This window comes from Chiloscyllium plagiosum, chromosome 33 (assembly GCF_004010195.1).
Source record: "Chiloscyllium plagiosum isolate BGI_BamShark_2017 chromosome 33, ASM401019v2, whole genome shotgun sequence".
In the NCBI taxonomy this organism is placed as follows: Eukaryota; Metazoa; Chordata; class Chondrichthyes; order Orectolobiformes; family Hemiscylliidae; genus Chiloscyllium; species Chiloscyllium plagiosum.
In genome coordinates, this window is record NC_057742.1 from 28,647,793 (window position 1) to 28,670,184 (window position 22,392).

At 42.0% G+C, this 22,392-nt stretch overlaps 1 protein-coding gene across 8 annotated transcripts in view; it reads right to left on the reverse strand.

Annotated features, from left to right (window-relative positions):
* Positions 1–22,392, reverse strand: part of adam11 (ADAM metallopeptidase domain 11) — a 165,265-nt gene that overhangs the window by 30,064 nt on the left and 112,809 nt on the right. For all 8 annotated transcript variants that reach the window (XR_006309220.1, XM_043675211.1, XM_043675210.1 and 5 more), the window contains 5 exons: positions 18,633–18,732; positions 14,139–14,210; positions 11,042–11,134; positions 5,942–6,022; positions 3,606–3,656 (listed from right to left, as the gene is read on the reverse strand). Coding sequence is in view for 7 of the 8 variants with exons in the window: in XM_043675211.1 (XP_043531146.1) it covers positions 3,606–3,656; positions 5,942–6,022; positions 11,042–11,134; positions 14,139–14,210; positions 18,633–18,732 (397 nt within the window). In the remaining variant the exon portion in view is untranslated. The remainder of the gene's footprint in view (positions 1–3,605; positions 3,657–5,941; positions 6,023–11,041; positions 11,135–14,138; positions 14,211–18,632; positions 18,733–22,392) is intronic.

Below are 22,392 nucleotides of genomic sequence, written 5' to 3' on the forward strand. Positions count from 1 at the left end.
CACAAAACACTATATAGGACAAACAGGAAGACAGCTAACGATCCGTATCCATGAACACCAACTAGCCACGAAACGACATGACCAACTATCCTTAGTAGCCACACGCAGATGACAAGCAACATGAATTCGACTGGGACAACATTACTATTATAGGACAAGCCAAACAGAGAACAGCCAGGGAATTCCTAGAGGCATGGCATTCATCCACAGATTCAATCAATAAGCACATTGACCTGGACCCAATATACCGACCACTGCAGCGGACAGCTGGAACTGACAACCGGAAGCGGCAGATTCAAACCACTACAAATGCCGGAGGAAAGATCACAGAAGCGCTTCACAGGAAGCTCCCAAGCACTGAGGATGTCACCTAGACAGGGGACGAAATGTCTGCAACACAAATTCCCAGTGCAGCGAATAGAACCACAACAACGAGCGCCCAAGCTACAAATCTTCTCACAAACTTTCAATTATACATAGAACAAGGCTTCCCATCGAACCATCCCTCACTCGACTCCAGTGGAATGTGATCTTTATCACCATAGATTTAGACTGCCTTTTTACACTAACCCTTTACACTGCAGTCATGGATTGACATTTTCTGGATCACAGAGGCAGGTAGGTGCTAGGAAATGGCACTGCCGACTAGCCTGCCAGTACCCGGTTCCATCTAGTGCCAGGAGGTGGGATGGGTAGGTGGCCAGGCATACAATTAAGCCTGGTATTCAATGCTTAAGGCCAGTTTTCCAGGTGGCCTCCACAAGGTGAGAGTCAATGCAGCTGCCTGGAAGTGGATTCCCCAATGTGTATCAGGGACCAGCTCCCACAGGCAAGGTCAGAGATCTCTAACTAGCTAAGGTGAGCCGTAGTGACTGGTCACTCTCATTTTCTGCCCAACAATGGTGGCTTAGCAGGCAGATCTATAATCTGCTTTTCAATTTTAGCAAGTTTGAAAGGGGATCTTTGATATGAGGTTGAAGGCATGAACTGTACCTTTAAGAGAAAGCCAAAACTGTTTTGCACTGAGAGCTTGCAAATACCTGTCATGTGACTGACCAGCAGTCTCAGTGTACTGGAAAATTGTAAATATGTAACATTTGGCTGTTCTCACAACAGTTCGTGTTTGATCAGTTTAAATTATGCCTCAGGATACTAAAACCCAATCAAGTTTGAAGTTAATGTTTTGACAACATTGAACTAATGAGACGATCTCAATGTTTGAGATATAAAGAAGCTGCCATTCTGAGAGTTAGCCTGACAGAATAAACTGCAATCATCAGAGTAACTGCTAACAAAACACTCTCTATTAAAGGGACCTTTTTATATAAACTATCTTTGCAACAAAAGACCGAAGATGACCCCGGGAGATCTACAGCCAGAGGAAGATAGACACTACAAATGACAGCTGCTGTAGCATTTTGTAAATTAAGTTGATGTAATTTTAATAAGGGTGTTTATTGTTATAGAGTTGAAGGCAGATAACAATCAGTTCGGAGAAAGGAGGCTTAGAGTTGTAAATAGCTGTTGTTTAATGTTCACTTTTAGAGTTAAAGAATAAATTTATATTTTCTTTCCTTAAATAGTGGAAATTTGGATTTCTCTATCACTCATACTTTAACAGATTATGAGGTGAGGTGAGCTTTTCTGGGTGTTTAGTTTAATTAGCAGAAGGGTTCACCGCCATGTTGTAACATCTTCCATGTTGGGTCTTGCCCCATACCCCCACAGCTGCTTCCCTGCTAATGGCAACTTGCTGCTGTTTCCAAGCTGGAGTGAATTCCACAGCCCTCTGGCTTTGAGAGCCCATCACTTGCCATCCTTACCTGGATAGCAATCTGGAAAGTAATTGATTAATTTGATGGAAAATCATGTCAACTTATTGTTTCCTTTACAGTGTGACCTAGACTCTGCTTAACCCTGACAGTGGGACTCTGATGCTGCAGGGAGAAGTGGGGGGTTTGTTGAGTGGGGAGGGAGGTAGGTTAGCTGAGTGGCTGGGCATGTCAACAGCGTGGGTTCAATCCCCACACCAGCTGAGGTCACCATGAGGGATTGTCTTTCTCAACCTCTCCCCTCACATTAGGCGTGGTGGCCCTCAGGTTAAACCACCACCAGCCAACTCTCTCTTTTTCTAAAATGAGAGAATAGCCCTATTTTTTGAAAAGACTATGGCAACCTTACCTTGTTAATGTGGCAAAGATAATCTTTTTGTGGGATATGTAGGTGACTGGCACTGATGGAGTTGTGCTCGGCAAAGATCCAACAGCCTCAGGAGGAAATAGATTAGATTAGGTGTCCTACAGTATAGAAACAGGCCCTTTGGCCCAACAAGTCCACACTGACCCTCCAAAGAGCAACCCATCCAGACCCATTCCCCACCCTATATTTACCCCTGACCAATGCACCTAACACTATGGGCAATTTAGCATGGCCAATTCACCTGGCCTGCACATCTTTGGATTGTGGGAGGAAACCAGAGCACTTGGCGGAAACCCACGCAGACACAGGGATAATGTGCAAACTTCACACAGATAGTTGCCTGAGGCAGGAATCAAACCCAGGTCCCTAACACTGTGAGGCAGCATGCCACCCAAAAGATTGGCAAAGAATCAATGTAAAAAGGGAGAGAAAGGACAAGATAAGGACAAAACCACACATTCAACTGTGAATCTTTTTCAAGATAAATACATATTAAGCGAGATACCTAAACATGAAGATTGATTATCTGAAAGGAGATACTGGGTCATGGAAACAGACCCTTCAGTCCAACAAATCTATGCCAACCATAATCCCAAATTAAACATGTCCTACCTGCCTGCGCTTGGCCCATATATCTCCAAACATTTCTTATTCTTGTGCATTCCAATGTCTTTTAAACATTGTAGCTGTACCCACATCCGTCACTTCCTCTGGAAGTTCATTCCACACATGAACCACTCTTTGTGCAAAAACATTGTCCCTCATGTCTTTTTGTAAAATCTTTCTCCTCTCAGCTTGAAAGATATGCCCCCAAACCTTGAAACTGCCCACCCTAGGGAACAGACACTGCCATTCACCCATCATTATTTTACAAACCTCTGTCAGATCATAGATAAAAATCACAACACCAGGTTATAGTGCAACAGGTTTATTTGGAAGCGCTACCTTTCGGAGTGCTGCTTCTTCATCAGGTGGTTGTCTGATGAACCAGCTGATGAAGGAGCGACCCTCCAAAAGCTAGCGTGCTTCCAATTAAACCTGTTGGACTATAACCTGGTGTTGTGTGATTTTTAACTTTGTCCACCCCAGTCCAACACTGGCACCTCCAAATCATGAATACCATCTCTAAGATCACCTCTCAATCTCTTATGCTCTTGTGAGAGAAGACTCCAGTCTATGCAGCCTCTCTTTCTAACTCAAGCCTTCCATACCCAGCAACATCCTGGTAAATCTTTTCTGAATTCTCTCTACCTTTATTATATCCTTCCTTTAACAGGGCGACCAGAACTGGACACAGTACCTCAGGGAAACAATCCAAACAGGACAGAATGATAAAAGAAACTGGAAGCCTGCCTTTACTCCAAAAGAACTGCCCAATCTTTGGTCTGACTGACAAAGCACCTTACCTGTTCATTGTCACAATAGTAGCCATCCAGTTTGTGCACATTCCCAGGGCACTGGAGAGAGATAAAGTATTTATTCAATTAGACCATATTGCCATCAATATTTGACAGACTTTGAGTTTTTCCTTCTTCATTGATTCATGAGGTCTTCAGTATTTTTTTGTTGGCTATCATTACTTGGCCTTGAACTGAGCGGCTTCCTCAGATATTGGAGAAGGCAGTTCAGAGTCAACTACATCATTGAGAGTCAAGAGTCACATGAAGCCAGAACAGGTAAAGGCAGCAAATTTGTCTCTTTAAAGGACATTAGTGAACCAAGTGGAATTTTTACAGCATTTATTAATAGTTGTCATGATCATAGACTAACTTTGTATTGTCAGGGTTAGTTACTTAATTAAAATTCCACCAGCTGGCATGTCAGGATTTGAACCGAAGTCCCAGGAACATTAGTCTAGGCCTCTGGATTACTGGTCCAGTGACATTACCAGCTCCACACTAGTTTGGACACTTGCTCCCACTCTGGCCTGAAAAATGAACAAGTATCAATTCAGTAACAAAAGACACCACTACTCCTAATAGTAATATCCTTATTGCATAGACAATTTAGAACGGTTCCCTTTTGTAGATTTGCAAAAATATCATTCACATGAATTTCTTCACATTTTCTCCATTTAGCTAAGTATCCAGCCTTACTAAATTACACAGTACATAGATTACAGAAATACTGTAGACTATTTTAATGTATGTTGGAAGCTCTTGGATATTGTTAATGATTCTGAGTAAGTTATAAAGAAAGATCTGCAAAATTGAATTTGTTTTTACTGGGGTATAGATGAACATAGGTGAACATGATCATATTTTTCAAATATCAAGATGTGATGATGCAAGCAAGCTATAAGTTTATGCTTTAAAATTATTAATCCTCCTCGTCCAAATGGGAGCACAAGATAAATATTTGATTGGCAAGTTGATGTGATAAGCTGCTCAGCCCTCAGTAAATCCCTTACCTTGTTCGATCTTGCTCTATCCCAGCTCTAAAATCACTTCCAATCGTATAGACCCTTCAAATCATTTGGCTATTGGCCTCTGGCCTTTAATGGATTTGCCACTACCATCAGAAAACTGTCGAGAGTGGGGTGCTGGAAAAGCACGGCAGGTCAGGCAGCATCCGAGGAGCAGGAGAATCCAAGTTTCGGGCATAAGCCCTTCTTCAGGCTAATGCAGTCCTCACTTTCTCCATCACACAACTGTTGATGGAATAATCATCAAATGCCTTGGCTCTCCATCCCAAAGAGTTCAATCCTTCTCTAATTCTTCTCTCACATTTAAAAATCTTAGAATCTTTTTTCTCAATCTAGTTCACAATTACTTCTATGGACTATCCCACAAGATCTCACTGCATTCTTTCATGTTCATTCATCCAACCCCCAACTCCTCTGTGATGTGATCGGCATGTTTGCTCTGTTAAAAACACAACAACATTGCAAGTTGCTGCTGCCTCTGCTGCAATGTTTGAGCTGTGGGCATTTATGGGAAACAATATGTTAGGGTCGAAGCATGGAATGTGACTCAAATTCTGGAGATCAAAGCACACAAGTACAAACTTTCCCATTGCCAGAAGCATGAGAGGGTAAGTTATATCTGTTAGGAACATTCTGTATAGGCCTCTTCTTTCTGTTCATGTTGAAATTTAGGTAACGGGTCTAAAATCAAACTCAAAATATTTGTTTCTCTAACAACTAAGAATAGACCTGCAAATGCTAGGAAACTTACATGTTTAAAGCACTCTAGTACATCAGTATATAGGCCAAGATGCTGAAGACCTGTAGTTTATATTTGCAACTTGTTTGCAAAACAAAGTTATTACTAATAAATATGCTTTTCATACAAGACTGAAAGTGAGGCATTGTATGAAAGGAGGTATCATAACGCTGCATCCCTCATCCCCAGTACATCTCACTGTGTTATATTCACATTACTTGACTGCAGGATGAATACATATAAATGCCCATTATAATTACCACTGCCTGTCACATTTACGTGCTGAATAAAGGGGTCTTGTGGTGCAGTGGTAGATTCCCTACCTGGGTTCAAGTCTCACTTTTTCCAGAGGTTCATAATAACATCTCTCAAAAAGGTCAATCAGAAAATAGTTTTATTTTTGAATTAAAACTAAAGAGATGATACCAGACACAAATTTTGAAGGAAATATATCTTTTTGAAAATGCAGTGCCAAATCTTTTCTCTCTTTGCTTTAGACAGGTCAGGAGATCAATCACATCTATTGGTATGGGTTGGTCAAGAAGCATCTGTAACGAGCACAGAAGAAACTCTCCTACCTGGCTGGAGTCTCCTGGGCAAGTCTCTGCAATGTCACACTCGTTCACTGCCTGCCTGCAGATCACACCTCGTGGTTCATACTGGGGGGAAAAAAGGCAGAATGCAGGCTTCACTTTATGCACAGTGTACAAGCAATACTGGGGCTTGGATTTCCCCAGTGGTGGATGAACTAGTATATATTTGGATAAGTTCATGAACAGGAAAGATTTGGAGAGATATAGGCCAAGTGCAGGCAGATGGGACTAATTTAGTTTGGGAACATGGTCAGCATGGACTGGTTGGGCTGAAGGGTCTGTTTCTGTGCAATATGGCTATGTTAGTTAGACATTGAACTCAAATGCTTTGCTCAGTGTAGTCTGAAAAAGAATAAAGTCTGGGGCACATTGATGTTGACTGACTGGGGAGCCAAATGCATGATGTCTGTCTGCTGGAATGAAAAGACATTCAATGGTCTAATTTTCTTATTACATAGTAAATGCTGTCAGGAAATATAAATCCTCGTGCAAAGAGAACTTTATGAATGGCTTACCACAAAAGTTCAAAATCACACAACATTAGGTAGCTGCCCTTCACAGCTACCTGACGCAGCAGCAGTGCTCCAAAAGCTAGTGCTTTCAAATAAACCTGCTGGACTATAACCTGATGTTGTGTGATTTTTAACTTTGTCCACCCAGTCCAACACCGGCTCCTCCGCACAAAAAAAAAATCAGAAAAAGTATGGAGAAAAAGAGGCACTTTATTTCAATCATTGTCTCAGGAGATCGAGATGCTGATCATTTCATTAGAACTGTAAATCTTGAATCAGGAAGAGAAAATGATTGTATCTGCTGTGTCATCTTTCCACCCTCTGCCACACATCACTGGCCTCGGAATTACGCAAATCTAGCCTGTTCAAAGGCCAGTCATTTGTTTATTCTGGTATCAAACTCAGTCACTGCACTCTGCACCCTTCTTCAAAGCATGAGGATGTGTATGTGTTCCATTAGCTGCAGGGAAACATTTCTGGGAAAGAGCTGGACACCAAGCCTCACTGAATATAAATAAATTCAATGGCTCTATGACAATGAAGTGTTACAAAACCACTGCTGTCTCACAGGAGTGCACTGCACTCATACAGGAACTGTTACGGAGCTGCTGCTATCTTTCTGAATGAATCATCAAATCAGGACTTAATTCAACAGCCTTTATAATCCCACTAAAAGAGGGCAGATGTGAGATCCAGAGAACCAGTACCCTGTCCAGGGCTTTGCTTGATTGTCTGTGGACATTCCATCAGTGTTGGACATTTTCTCCTTTTGCCCTTCCCATCCCTTAGCTGTTGATGTATGCAAGCTGCATCATGTCTGGATTTTTATTGCAGACATAATTCCCAGCTCAAACCTTATCCAAATATGCAGGAACTCAAACATGAGATATATCAGTAAAAATTCCTGAAACTATCAGCAGCAGAGGTCAAGTTGGCAGATGAAGCAAAAACACAGGCAATGGGGGTGACACACATTTGAAGACCAGACCATTAGGAATAATGATAGTGCGGTCAAGATGTGGCTCTGATACTGACTCTGTTCATTTTCTGCCTGGGACTAAAATATTTCTCCAGGTATTGCTATCTTGAAATTATGGAGGGGTTTCTCTGCTCTGAAAATTCCTGCTGTCAGGAGCTCCAGGTAGAGCAACCCTACATAGGCAAATGTGAACAACTTCTTAACTGTGAATCCACAGTCGCAGTTATTCCTCTCTCACTATTCCTCAAACACGTTTGGCAGAATCCATGGCGGACCACCATTGATGGGAGTGCTGCAGCAAGCAATCAATGAGATTGTTGAAAAAGAAAAATCAAAGTTGTGATTTCAACAGAGGTCTTCAAAGCTGGAGGGCTTATGCAGGTTTAGAAGATTTAGGAGGCAAAACGACTGCTCATCGACTTCAGGGGTATGACAATTGTAGTCATGCCATCCAAACTATCAAGATATTTCCCTCTTTTCCATAGCAGGGAAAATTCTGACACATTCTCACCTGAATCATCTACTTCTGGGGACTGAGGGATTTCTCCTAGAAACACAATGGGTTTAAACCATCCAGTAAAAGCTTGAACATGGATTAGTCTGGCAACAATACCAAGAAATATGTCAAGCACAACACTGTGAGCTTTTCATTGCATTCATAGAATAAACCAAAGCATTTGGCTTTGCAAATTTCGAGGTCCCGTGGATGATCTCTGAATGTTTGCACGTCCAAGAAACTTCATGACAATCCCGCAACTGTTTCATGATGGTTCCATTACAACTGTCTTCAGTGGAAATTCTGAAACAGATGCCTTCCAATACAAACTGGGGTCAAGCAAGACTGTGTAATAGCCCTCACACTACCTGACAGTTTCTGTTCATCTCAAAGATCAACTGCCCTCTGTTATCAGTATTAAATTCCATCTCGGTAGAAAGTGCTCTCTGTGAGAAAACTCTAAAAAGCCCACCATGGGCATACATAATGTACAGATTAAGGATAACTGCACTGTTGATGCCCATTCTTAAACTCTTCAATTCTGCATGTAAAAAATGAAGGAACTCCTTGAATATTGCCAAAACAATTGTGTATCAACCTACAGTATCAGGTAATGATTCTGAGAGGTAACACTGAAGCTGCATTAATGTCACCCAACTTAGTTGTGTTACACAATCTTTGAGAGGAGAAACAGTTAGTATTGCCCAAGGTCCCAAAGGAGACTGTGTTATGGACCAGACCAAACTCACTCACAATATAGTAAGAAGATAGCCTAGATCTTAACTTTTGTTATTTTAAAGGCAAGTACCAGGTGTTGAGTTCCAGATGTAATTTAATTGGTCAAACTATCAGTCGTGAGGCAAAACCAATCTTTATTCATACACTAAAATACAACAAAAGGAAGAAGAAATTGGAATAAGTTGGCTCTACTGGAAAACTTAACACAATAATAGATTATCTAACCACTGAACAGTAACTGTTCCAATACAGTAACATCCCATAAACACACCTTTGGCAAAGGCAAGTTCAGTAAAATAGATAATCTGACACGCAATTCTCCAGTTCAGGAGGGAAAACATCAAGAGAAAACTCAGAGAGAGAAAGGGCAGCAGAGAGAGATGTACTGCAGTTTTCAAAACCTGCTTCAGGACCCCAGCAACTGCTCCTGAGAAATTAAAACTAAAAGTCTTGGTTCTGTGGGACCTTGACCCCACTCATTCAGGCTGCTTCTATTGTACCAACTTTAAAAAAAATTCCCAAGGACTCACAAGATGTTTACTTTATTGGACTCAAACAGACAGCTTGTTACTTCTGTCTTAAAACCTCTGAAAACCACAGTGTTCTCACAACGGACATGATATAACCTGGCTCCTGATGACTGTAATTATGTCAAACGAATTGATGTTAATAGCACCTATTCCTTTCATACAATACACGACACATCACATGTCGAAAAAGCACCTGTCTTTGTGAAGACTCATGAGTGGTCTACCATTTCTTATTTACAATTAGACAGGTCCTTTGACTCAGCACAACAAAGAGAACCCGCAGGCTGGTTAACCCAGATAGTTACAGCATGGCGACGATGACACAAGGTCACTGGCTCACATCGATACCAGCCAGCGTCCTGTGTTAGCAGCCATAGGGATTTGTTTATTGTTTTTGCCCACCAAGTGAATGGTCTTGGATCGAAATTGGGCAGACATCATAGAATCATTGAGGAAGACACATGGTGCTCGAGTTTGTTTTTTATGTGAGGAGCAGGTGAGGAGAGAACCCTGAGACAAAGCAAATGTTTGAGGCCATAAAACCAGTGCAAGAGAGAGAGAGAGAGATCAGAGGAATTTGGGGCCATAAACCAGTTGGATTGAGAGCAAGAATTGAGCCAATCAATCAATCAAAGCAGTGGAGAACCTGATGGGAACCCAACCGGTATTGGGAAAGGCTGACAAGTGAGGCATCATCACAAAGCAGAGAGGTATTTGTTTACTCTCCTTTAAAATTGTATTACAGACAGGTAATAGTTTTAGCTTCGTAATCAACTTTTATGCAATAGTACACAGTGTCTGGACGATGGAAAAACAGTTTCTCCTACCGGGTCATCTGGTTTTCTTAATGATCAAATGGCCAACATTCCCAGGCAAGTATGGAAGCATTGACCTTGGTGACCGAGAGGAGCTTGCTACAAATCATTTAGAATGATGACAATTTGTCCACAGATCCCAATGTTTTAATGAATGACGTCTTGCCTCATGTGCCCAAACAACTGTGGGTTGAGAATTGGCCAGTTTAGGCATCTAAAGACCCAAAGACAGTCATGTACAATGCTGACTAGGTGCTTTCCATGACGTAAAGGACAACTGACAAGGGGGAGGGTTAAAAAAGCTTAGTAATGTTCTACAGGTCATTCTGCTCTAACACGCGTTTTGTTAATGCAAATTCGCTATAATATCATTTACGAATTGGGGACAATGTTTCTGCAGTTCACACTTTTCATGCGTGTATTGGTTATAGTGCGATTCTGACCCCATTATTACGTTGCTAATTTTAACACTGATTGCATGAGAATGAAACTACCGTGTTATAGCAGAACTGACAGTACATGGTGCATATGCTTCATATGACATTATAACCATATCTTTGTTTAATTGGGATAAATACATTAATCAAACATTTTCTGATCTACAGTTTATACTGTGCTAACATCCTTAAATAATTTTTTGTTGAGTAAGCCTTGCAAGTTGTGGAAAAGAGCTGGGGAATGAGTGCAGTCAAATGGCCCTTGGAAAGAACAGACACTGGGACAACTCAAAATCCTGACCGGTGTGCCCTCTTCTGGGTCCAGAGAGCAAAATGTTCTGTGCTTTGAGCTACATTGGATTGCAGCAAAGTTTGATGCTAGCAACTAATTTATTGGGAACTTAGTGGATCAGAATGTCCAGCTGAATTACACATGACTATTCCCAGTCATCAAGAACAGACCTTTACCCTGTGTATGAAGATTGTGTACAAAGGCTAGAATCATGATTGAAAAGATGACTAAAACAGTGTGTGTAGATCTCTGTCTGCTGAGGTGTGTGGCAAAGCAAACATCTTACCTGACAATTTCGGCAACAGAGTCCATTACTGCACATTGCATTGTGGGTAAGGGTACACTTCTTGCAGCATTTGCCACCAACTTTGTCACATTCCTGCATGAAATAAAAAGAACTCATCATCGATGTGTACGTAATGTCCACTAGTGAATACAAGTTCTTTCTCAGCTACGTATTTACCCAAATTCAGAGGGATGTCGATTTATTTTGTTTCTTTAAGATAGTTGGTATGCATGACGTATAAGCCTGTTGTAAGCAGCAGAAATTGTGCAGGCGATAGTTGTGAGTAAGTTTTGCTGAAATTATACAAATAACCTGACCAATTGAGAACTTTAATAAGCTGCACACAAATAGTCTGTTTGGACAAAAAAAGCATCGTTTACTGTTGGGTGTCTGAAGGCAACAGCGAGATGATTCTTAAATTAGATGTTTTCAGTAATGAGAGACTGCTGAATCAGAAAACATGAGCTGTCTGTGACACTGCCTATTTAAATTAGTGAATAGAAAACTGGTGTAGTTCACAAATAACAGAATGTCCAACCCCCATACGTTGCTTGTGGGGTGTGGGGCAGGGGGCAAGGTGTGGAAATCAGGTTGCCGTAGTGCACCTTCAAACAAACCCATCAGAATCAACAATTAGAACTCATTTACTTTGTGAAATTCATGGGTGATGGTCCGTCGAAGAGTGTGGCTAACAGGTGCCAACGACATGAACTCCCAGTACCAACATCAAAAGGGACTCTCAACATAATTCCAGTAAGAACATATTGACAATGGGTAATCAGGTTGCAGTAAGGTCTCTGCTGTCTCTGATCTAAAGGTGGCTTCCAGTCTACTTCACATCTTGAAAATTACTAATGGAGTAGTGGATGACATAAATGCAACCATTCCCACCTAGTTTCATGTTTTCCATTTTGTCTGACTTCTGTAACTTGTTCATAATTCCCAATGGTTCCATTACATTAGACACTACAAAATGTGTGCTTGTTCAATGTTAACCAACATTTTGTTCATTAAAGTGGCAGCAGTAGAATCATAGAGCGGAATGTTCCGGAGGGGTTAAAATAGTCAGAAGTGGAACCGTAAATGAGCTCCATTTCTCCTAACAAACAACTGGCCATATATGGTCATGTGGCAGTCAACCAATTAGGTACTTATGTGAGAGGAACTTGGGAAATCTTGTGGAGAAGGCAGACAGGAAGTCACTGCCCCCACTGTTACTTCCCGGATGCAAAGGTTTAGGAAGCGCATTTCCTGCAAGTCAAGAGCACTATTCTCACTGTCTGAGGAGCTTTAGGGAAGTGTAATTGCTGCCACATCCTTTCCACCTGCCACCCGGATCCCCCAAGCTTGAAGCCATCACTCTCAATGCAATCCCCTTCAATCAACTTTTGACATTCCCTCCCTCTCTCAACACTGACTGTGACCCACCTCCTATCATTTTTGACCTGCTGCCATTGGCCCTCAAACTTCCTTCAGTAGACTGAAACATCCCTGCTGATTATCATCACTAACTTCCCTTCTTTCATGCTCTGTTGTCCTTGGCTACCCTTGACTCTCGGACATTCCCCATTCACCTTCCCTGTATAACTTAAGATCGTCCGTAATCATGCTGACATGTCATCTTTAGAGTTTCATCTTTCTTTTATGGCTCTACCTACCTTCCTCTGTCCTTAAGAGGACACTGTGAGGTGGCCAATTCCTTCCCTCTCTCCCTCACTCAATTTTCAACTTCTCCTTTGACTGCCTCCACCAAACTCAGCCATCAATATCCCACTTTCTTAAAGCTCACCCATAGCAGAAAAAGCAGCTCCGACTCAGCGCACACCAGATCGTCCAATAATGTCTGTTGCAGCTCATGCTTAAGTTGACAGGAAACTGAAGGCACATGTTTCTCACTTGATAATTACTCAATTGGAAAGGTACACATAACTCTGGCAAAGTTGTCTGTTAAAGTATACACATGATGTGCAAATATAATAAGGAGGTTGTGATGCTTGCTCAGGAAGCTCAATTTTCCTCAACTTAATACTGTAATTTCATCCTGCCTTCAAGAAGCTGATGTTAATCCCCTGCACAATAAAGTGCCCACCCACATTGTCCTGCAACCCCCTCCCCCAACATTCCCTTATTTCCCACTTCTGAGAACAGAGTCAAAGAATAATCATAGGACAAGACAGAAGGTCATTCAGCCCATCATATCTGTCAGGTCTCCACCCATTTCTCCCAAGCCCTGTGAAATTTTAATCTGCCTCACCATACTGTTACTTCTGCACCTGCATACCTTTATAATTTTATCATTTGTTTTACATTGTCTCTCCTTATTTATTCCACCTATTTTACCAGTCTGTCCCCTACTGAAGTCTATGACAGTTCATAATACTGAAATTGTCTCCTTGTGTTCAAGTCTAGGTCAGTAAGGATATTGAGAAAAACAGTGCCTTAATACCAACCTCTGGAGAACCTCACTGCATACCTACCTTTGCTTTGAAAATCAACTATTTACCACGACACTCTGCTTCCCATCAATCAGCCTCCACCACTTCTTCGGGCAGCTCATTCCATACACGCACCATGGAAAAGTTGCCCTTTAGGTCCTTTATAAATCTTACCCCCTCACCTTAAACTTTTGCCCTCAGGTTCTGGACTCCCCAGCCCGGGGAAAAGACTTTGTCTATTTACCCTATCCATGCCCCTCATGATTTTATAAACTTCTCTCTTGTCACCCCTCAGCCTCTGATGCTCCAGGGAAAAAAGCTCCGGCCCGTTCAGTCTCTCCCACAGCTCAAACCCTCCAGCCCTGGCAAAATCGTTGTCAATCTTTTCTAAACCCTTTCAAGTTTCACAACAACCTTCCTATCGGATGGAGACCAGAACTGCACACAATATTCCAAAACAGTCAATATGATGTGGACTCTTTTCAAGATATCACTATTTATTTCTCCAAGTTGTCTAGCTTCTATGTCTTTCTCCACAGTAAATAATGATGCAAATCAAAATTGGGCTAAAACACATTTCATGTGATAATTCAGCAAATTTCATTTGGTAAAGTACAGAAATAGAACCACACACATTGAGCCTCGGAGAGAAATTTACTCACAGTTTCAGAACCACAGTCACATTCTTCTCCTGTTTCGACAAACCCATTTCCACATTCTTGAGGATCAATTAGCTGTGGAAATAGTTGAACAGATCATTTTGAGACTTGGCTCACAGTTACTGAAAATTCTAAACAAGTTTCAATAGCAAATAACATAAAATCATGAAATCCTGAGTTTTTTTTATAAAGCTTAGTGCCAATGTGCTTCTAAAAAATCACTTACTGAATGAAACATTACTGAGTGAACGTTAGGCCATTCATCAAGAAATGTTTGGAGTTGGTAAGAACAGGAGACAGGGCAGAGGTAGAATAGAACTTCTGCCCATCCATCACTCTTCCCCTTTTGTTCCTCTGATAAACCAGAGCCCCATCAAAACCTTAAAAAAACCTGATGAGCACAACAGGCTCGAAGATTCCTGATAAATTTGAATATTGTGTCAAAATTACAAAAGCCAAAATTCACCTCAAACCTCATTGCTGGCATAATTTAAATTGATTTCACCCCAGATTCCTATCATCTTCTATTCACCCCACTCGTTGTTCTGACTGACAAACGTCGACAGATCTAATTGGCTTACTTTTCCGAAAACACTCATATAATCCTCTGTTCATCACCACTGTAGCTTCTAAAACCACTCTCCATTGTGAAGAGTGAAAACAGCTCACTGACCTTTTTGTCACCACGATGGAGATCATTTGATCAGCTTCCTCTGCCATTACCCCAGTCCACTGAATCAAACATCTAAACAAAAAAAAACTCCTCCCTACTCTGAATTTTTACCTTTCTCTTGGTTCTCTCTCATCACACATTCACATTAGTCTTGTCAATGATGCCCCCTTCAACCTCCCTTGAAACCACTGCTGCTATTGAAACCAAATTTTCCCCTTTAACTTCCTTTGCTGCTCATGGTCAGCTTTTTGCACTTAATGGTCCCTTTTACATTGATCTTTGCAGCTTAGATTAGACATTGTGTCCATTTCTCCACCTGTGTCCACCTTAGCTGATATTGGTTATATATCCATCTGCTCACATAGTGTTTCCCTCTTCTTCAAATCTGCCACCAATATCTTTCATCTAAACCAACTATGGCCCTATGCCCAAATTATATTTTCTTTCTAAAGTCTGTGAACTAGTCACTTCCTAAATGTGAACCCATTGCTTCTGAAACGTCATGCTTGAATCGCTATGATCAATGAATTACTTCATATGTAAATAAAGTGGATGTACAGACCAAAGGTACAGTTGCTAAATTTGCTGATGATACAAAGAGAGGTAGGAAAATAAACTATGAAGAGGACATAGGAGGCAATTACAGATAATACACAGATCAAGCAAGTGGGAAAAGACTGGGCAAATGCGATATAACATGGCAAAATGTGAAACTGCTCAGTTAGGCACGAAGAATTTAAAAAGCACATGATCTAAATAGTGAGAGATAAGCTCTGAGATGAAGAGGGATCAGGGTGTGCTAATGGATGAACTGTAAAAGGTTACCATGTGGGTACAGCAAGTAATTAGGAAAATAACTAAGAATTAATTACTAGAAAAGCTGAATGTTATCTATTGAGAGGGGAATTAAATCCAAAAGAGGGTACGTTATGCTTCAGTTATACCGGACTCTGGTGAGACGACAACATCTGGAAAAATGTATGCAATATTGATTTCCTTACTTAAATGAATTGGAAGCCATTTTATTAGACTGGAAGAGGAAGGTTATCTAATGATAAGAGGTTGGACAGGCTCGGCTTGTATCCACTGGAGTTCAGAAAAATGAGGTTACGTAATAGAAATAGTGTCGAGAGTGTGGTGCTGGAGAAGCATAACAGGTCAGGCAGCATCCGAGCAGCAGAAGCGACGTTTCAGGAATAAGCCCTTCATTAGGGATGAAGCTTATGGGCCGGGGGGCAAAGAGATGAATGGGAGGGAGGGTGGGGCTGGGTAACTGAGAATGCAACAGGTAGATGAAGGTGGGGGCAAGGTGAGGAGGCTGGAGGGGATAAATGGGAAAGACGATGGACAGGTCAAGAGGGTGGTGCTGAGTTGGAGGCTTGGGACTGGGGTAAGGCGGGAGCAGGGGAAATGAGGAAACTGGTGAAGTCCACATTAATCCCATCTACATCGAACAGTCCATCTTCCGCAGCTACACCGGCACCATCCCCCATCTTTTCCTCCACTACGTCGATGACTATATTGGTGCTACCTCGTGCTCCCACGGAGGGTGAACAGCTCACTAACACCTTTCACCCTGACCTCAAATTCGCCTGGACCATCTCAGATACCTCCCTCCCCTTTCTGGGCCTCTCCATTCCATCTCTGGCGACCGACTAACTATGGACAACCACGACAAGCCCATCGACTCCCACAGCTACCTGGATTATACCTCCTCCCATCTTGCCTCCTGCAAAAAGGCCATCCCTTATTCCCAATTCCTCCGCCTCTGCTGCATCTGTTCCCAGGATGACCAATTCCACCACAGAAAATCCCAGATGGTCTCCTTCTTCAAAGACCACAACATTCCCCCCCCACGTGGTTGATGATGCCCTCCAGCGCATCTCCTCCACTTTCCGCACCTCCGCCCTTGAACCCACCATTTCCAACGCAACAAGGACAGAACGCCTCGGTCCTCATCTTCCCCCCCCACCAACCTCTGTATACATCGCATCATCCTCCACCTCTTCCGCCAACTACAAACAGACCCGGCACTAGGGATATATTTACCTCTCCACCCCTATCAGCGTTCCAGAGAGACCATTCCCTCTGCAGCTCCCCGCACACCAGGCCTCACCCCACTCCCAGCACCTTCCTCTGCCATCGCAAGAAGTGCAAAACCTACTCCCACATCTCCGCCCTTCCCTCCGCCCAAAATCCCAAAGGATCCTTCCACATCCGACAGAAATTTACCTGTACGTCCATAAATATCTCTATTGTATCCGTTGCACCCGATGTAGTCTCCTCTACATCGGGGACACAGGATGCCAACATGTGGATTGTTTCAGAGGACATCTGTGGGATACCCACACCAACCAACCCCACTGCGCCGTGGCCAAACACTAACTTCCCCTCCCACTCCACCAAGGACATGCAGGTCCTGGGCCTCCGCCCATCGCCAAACCCTAACCACCGATGTCTGGAGAAAGAATGCCTCATCTTCCGCTTTGGGACCCTGCAACCACACAGGATCAATGTGGATTTCACCAGTTTCTTCATTTCCCAACCCCCCACCTTATCCCAGACACCGCCCTCTTGACCTGTCCATCGTCTTTCCCATCTATGTGCTCCACCCTCCTTTGCCTGAAACGTCGATTCTCCTGCTCTTCGGATGCTGCCTGACATGCTATGCTTTTCCAGCACTACATTCTTGACTCTGATCTCCAGCGTCTGTAATCCCTACTTTCTCCAACTTGATTGAAATGTACAAGACCCTGAGTGGCCTTGACAGGATAAATGTGAAAATGATGCTTCTCCTTCTGACAGAATCTAGAGCTGGGTGTTTGCAGTTTCCAAATAAAAGGGGGTGCCCATTTAAGACAGTGACGAGAATTTTTTTTTCCCCACAGACAGAACTCTCTTCCTCAAAGTGCAGTGGAAGCAGAGTTCCGGGATATTCTGAAGGTAGAGATAGATGGATTCTTGATAACTAAAAGACAAAAGGATATTGGCAGTAGGCAGACAGTATAGTAATCAGGTCAGCCATGAACATATTGAATACTGGATCAGGCTCAAGGAGTTGGATGACTTACTCCTGTTCATAATTCACAAGTTTGATTGCATGTTTGTTCATATCTACACAACAGTGATGTTGGTCCTCTTTAATTTTCACTACGAACATGAATGCACCTCGTCTATAGCAACGTCGAAAACGCTGGGAAGGCACAGCAGGTCAGGCAGCATCCAAAGGGCAGGAGAGTCGATGTTTCGGGCATAAGCCCTTCACTATTCCGGATGAAGGGCTTATGCCCGAACATTGACTCTCCTGCACCTTAGATGCTGCCTGACCTGCTGCGCGTTTCCAGCATCACACTCTCAACTCTGATCTCCAGCATCTGCAGTCCTCACTTTCTCCTAGTCCATACATTAGGTATAGAGATCTATTGTACACCAGTAAGCACCTTAAACAGGTGAAAACCTTCAATGACTGAGGCAATCAAAGGACATTAAGACTAATCTAAAGGTTGTTTTTCTATAACATGCTATCATAACCCCAGAGGATTGCAAAGTGCTTGCGATTAATTGATTACGCTCACTATTAAGTAAACACTGTGTGCACTTAAGGATTCATACACAATGATAAACACAGGAGATACTCAACTGAATCCAATCTGAAATTACTGAACCATAGTTGATTAAAGTAATTCTGGGAAACAAAGACTAAAATGTTCTTCTTTCTTTATCACTGATGAGGTTGACAAATACAAAATAATCTCCAACCTACAAAATGCTATATGCCATATGGTCACTTGTAAAGTATATTCATTGTTTATTGAAGATCTTACCTTTTGAGGCTTATTGAAAAGACAGGTGCCACCTCCAGCCTGCAGAAACTGTCTGTATTCATTGGTACTGCACCTTGAAAATTTTTGCGGGAAATAGTATCTAGTGGAATAAACAGGAACATAGATGACCAATGAACTGCAGCATATTATTTCGTAAATCTGCCATTTAATTCAATTTGGCACCACCCTGCCGAATGACTCTAGCAGCTTGAGAAAGACTCCTCTTTTTCCTCCAAATCTTCTCTACCTTCTTCTGCAATGTCAAGGTCACAGAGGAGTTTTACAAGGAGTCACTGGAAAATTGCAGCTTTGGGGAAAGGCAGGGTGTTCCCTTGGTACAGGTGAAGCTGAAGGGAGATTTCACTTGTCTGCAGTAGGTTGTGATGAGCCCGGACACGTGGTCAGAAAAGATCGATTACACTTTTGCAGAGGGGTCAGTGGCTGGGGACAGAGATTTAAAGGCAGAAGGATGAGAGATGAGGAAATTATTTTTGACTCAGAGGGTGAGGAGGGTGTGGAACTCATTGCGTGAAAAGGGTAGCAGAGACAGAAAAACTTAACTCATCTGAAAAATGTCTGCTTACGTACCTGAAGGTTTGCAATCTCTGGGATATTGACCAAGTATCGGAAAACGGAATTAGGTTGGGAGGTTCATCATTTTGTCATAGACAAGATGGGTACCTTCTAGATAGCAAAAAGGGAGGAATTAGTAGGGACATGGGGAGAAAGTGGACATGGGGCAATTCATGAACTATTCCTTAGGAAAGCCAGCATGGACACAATGGGTTGAATGGCCTTCTTCTGTACTGTCACGACTCAATGACATTCACACATATGGTGCTTCTTATGACCATGAGACATCTCATAGCACTTTCCAGGTAAAGGAGTATTCTTAGAGTCTATTAGGCAGCATTGATGCATTGTTCTGGGCACTTACACACTGTTTGTTAAAATCTGACCAGTGAGTGGTTGTATACTGACCATTACTTTGTTTTCTCTCCTCTCTCTTCCCCTCATCTCCGGAACACCTCGACAACACTGTCCCTTCCAAAGCCCTGGCACTTCAATAAATGGCCAGAATTTGTGTGCGAGTCTCTGACACTTGGGGAAGTGTTTCTCAAATCAAGATCACAGCTAGGTTTAATCAGGTCCTCAACCCAACGACTTGTGCACACTGGCCAGCAGGAGTCACAGGACCCAAAAGTGAAAATTCCAACTGATGTTTCCAGTCCCTGCCCTGTAGATGCTGCAATCAGTTGTGTTCCTTATCCCTTTGCTGAAAGAAATCTACAGTGAGATAGTGTCATAGAGATGCGCAGCACAGACACAGACCCTTTGGTCCAACTAGTCCATGCCGACCAGTAATTGAATCTAGGACTCTGACCTGATTTACAGGAGCAGGGGAAGTATTACAACAGATCTCAGTATCCCCTGGGCTAGCAGTGGCAATACAAAAAGATTTCAGAACCATTATTGCTGGAAAAGAAATGCCTGAATAAAGACAAGGTTGGATTCTGCTTCAATGCTGTCATCAGTCACATGCTGACAACACTTGTTATCTCGACTCAAATAAGAATTTAACAGAAGAGCTTGGGATATTGGTAAGTAAAGGAAGGACAAAAGTGACAATTAGATGTACTAAACAGAAATTTCAAATAAATATTTTGCAAGGTACCTTCAATTTAATGCAGAGGCATGTATAATTAATAGCCCACAGAACTCAGCAGATCTTCCAACTAATTACTTGCAAATAATGCAAGGACCGACCTAAGAAATGAATTGGTGGGAAGTGTTGGAAAAATGATTTATCAGACTGATTCCTGGGATTGCAAGAATAATGTATAAAGGGAGATTGTTTCAGTTAGGATCATATTCACTGGAGTTTATAGGAATAAAGGGAGTTCTCATAGGAACATATAAACTTCCAGCAGAACTTGATAGAGTAAATGCAGGAAGGATGATGCGGTAACAAGAAACCAGGGTCATGGTCTAAGGTAGGTCATTTAGGACTGAGATGTGGAGAAATTTCTTCAACCAGAGTGGTGAGCCTATGGAATTCTTTGCAGTTGAGGGCAAACCATTAAATGTTTCAAGGAGTTAGATTTGTTCTTGGGCATAAAGGGATCAAGCAATATGGGAAGAAAGCAGGACAGAATGAGTTGGATGATCAGCCATAATCATTTTAAATGGCAGAGCTGACTGAAAAGGCTTATTCCTGCTCCTAGTTTCTAGGTTTCAATGTTTGTAACCCATTATGTCAGTTTACTGCCAACTTGATGCCCCACCCAATTTTCCAGATAGCACCAGCCAATTTCCAAGAAAAAGTATATAAAAATCTCTTAGATATTGTTGTGCGTTCCTAACATTTGCATCTGTTTACTCAGTCATATAAGATCTGTATAATGGGAGGACAGGAATATTAGTGAATGTATTTTATGGAAACACGTGCAAAGCAAGCCACAATAAGCAGCACGCCATGCACCAGAGGACCAGACTTGCTATGGACATAAGGTTCAGTTGCAGCCTTCAGATTCTCTTCTTCCACTTTCTTCAAGTCATGCTACCTATGCCACGTAGGCATTGCAGTGGTAAGTAGAGACCTGTCCCTCACCAACACCTCATGCTCCACCAGCTACATGAAAAAGCATTGAAGTGCAGCACTGTTCTATCGCTAAACTGAAGATCCAATCAGTTTTCTGTTTCCCCACATGTTATATCAGCCATTATTTGTTACCAAACAACCTTTGCAATGGTTGAAACATATTCATTAAAGTAGCCTTTGGAAAGGCCAGTTTATTATTATCTGTATCAATTTCTCTTCAACTGGCTGCATTCTATTAAACTTTCTCAGTGTTCAAGGGCCAGGAACTTACCCACATAACTGATGCTTTGCATAATCAGGCATGTCAATATTTTGAAAGTCAAACAGTGATCATAATGCATGGCTTAAATAGCATCAGAGTTGTTGGGGAAAAGCATAGCAAATCTAAGACTGTGAGATAACGCAGGAACACCATCCATTACCACAATGTGTTTTGGTTCCATAGTGAAATCATGAATCTGTATTTTACCACAACAACCTTGATTTTGAGACTATAAGCGGTTTTAGTGAACCTATACCTAGTAGGTTCATGCGATGAGCTTCGGGCTGCTATTTTAACATTGGATTTAATATTCCTCCAACATAACTGAGACAGAAAGGATGTATGACCACCTTAAGTAATTGGTCACAAATGTCTCAGCCTATTGTTAGTGAGCTGGCAATGAAGGCAACCCAAAAGGCAATGCATTCCCTGAACTCTGAAAACTTTCAGGTGCCATTAAACAAAATGTATCAATGCTAATCATGTTTTCTAACATACTGTATAATCTTCTCAAACAATGCATTAATATTCAGGAAAGTAGATGTTTTTATATTAAAGCTTTGCACCATCACAAGGCAGATGCACTTTGCAGTTTGTGAGCTGGATAATGCGTTATAGTATGCCACTTAATTATACTTCAGGAAATGCATCTCTGAGGATAGGACCCATAGTGACATATCAAAGCTGATCCAAATTTAGCCTGCTCATGTCTGTGATCTACAACAACCTACACTTAGAAAATAGTAGGTACTTACATAAAACAGGATCTAAAGGATTACTTCAACCACAAGTGGGTACAAACCATACTCACGATTAGTACAGTCTTTGTCACCCACATAAATACCCCCTATTTACCTGATACAGCACTTAACAGAAAAATTACATTACGGTCTAAA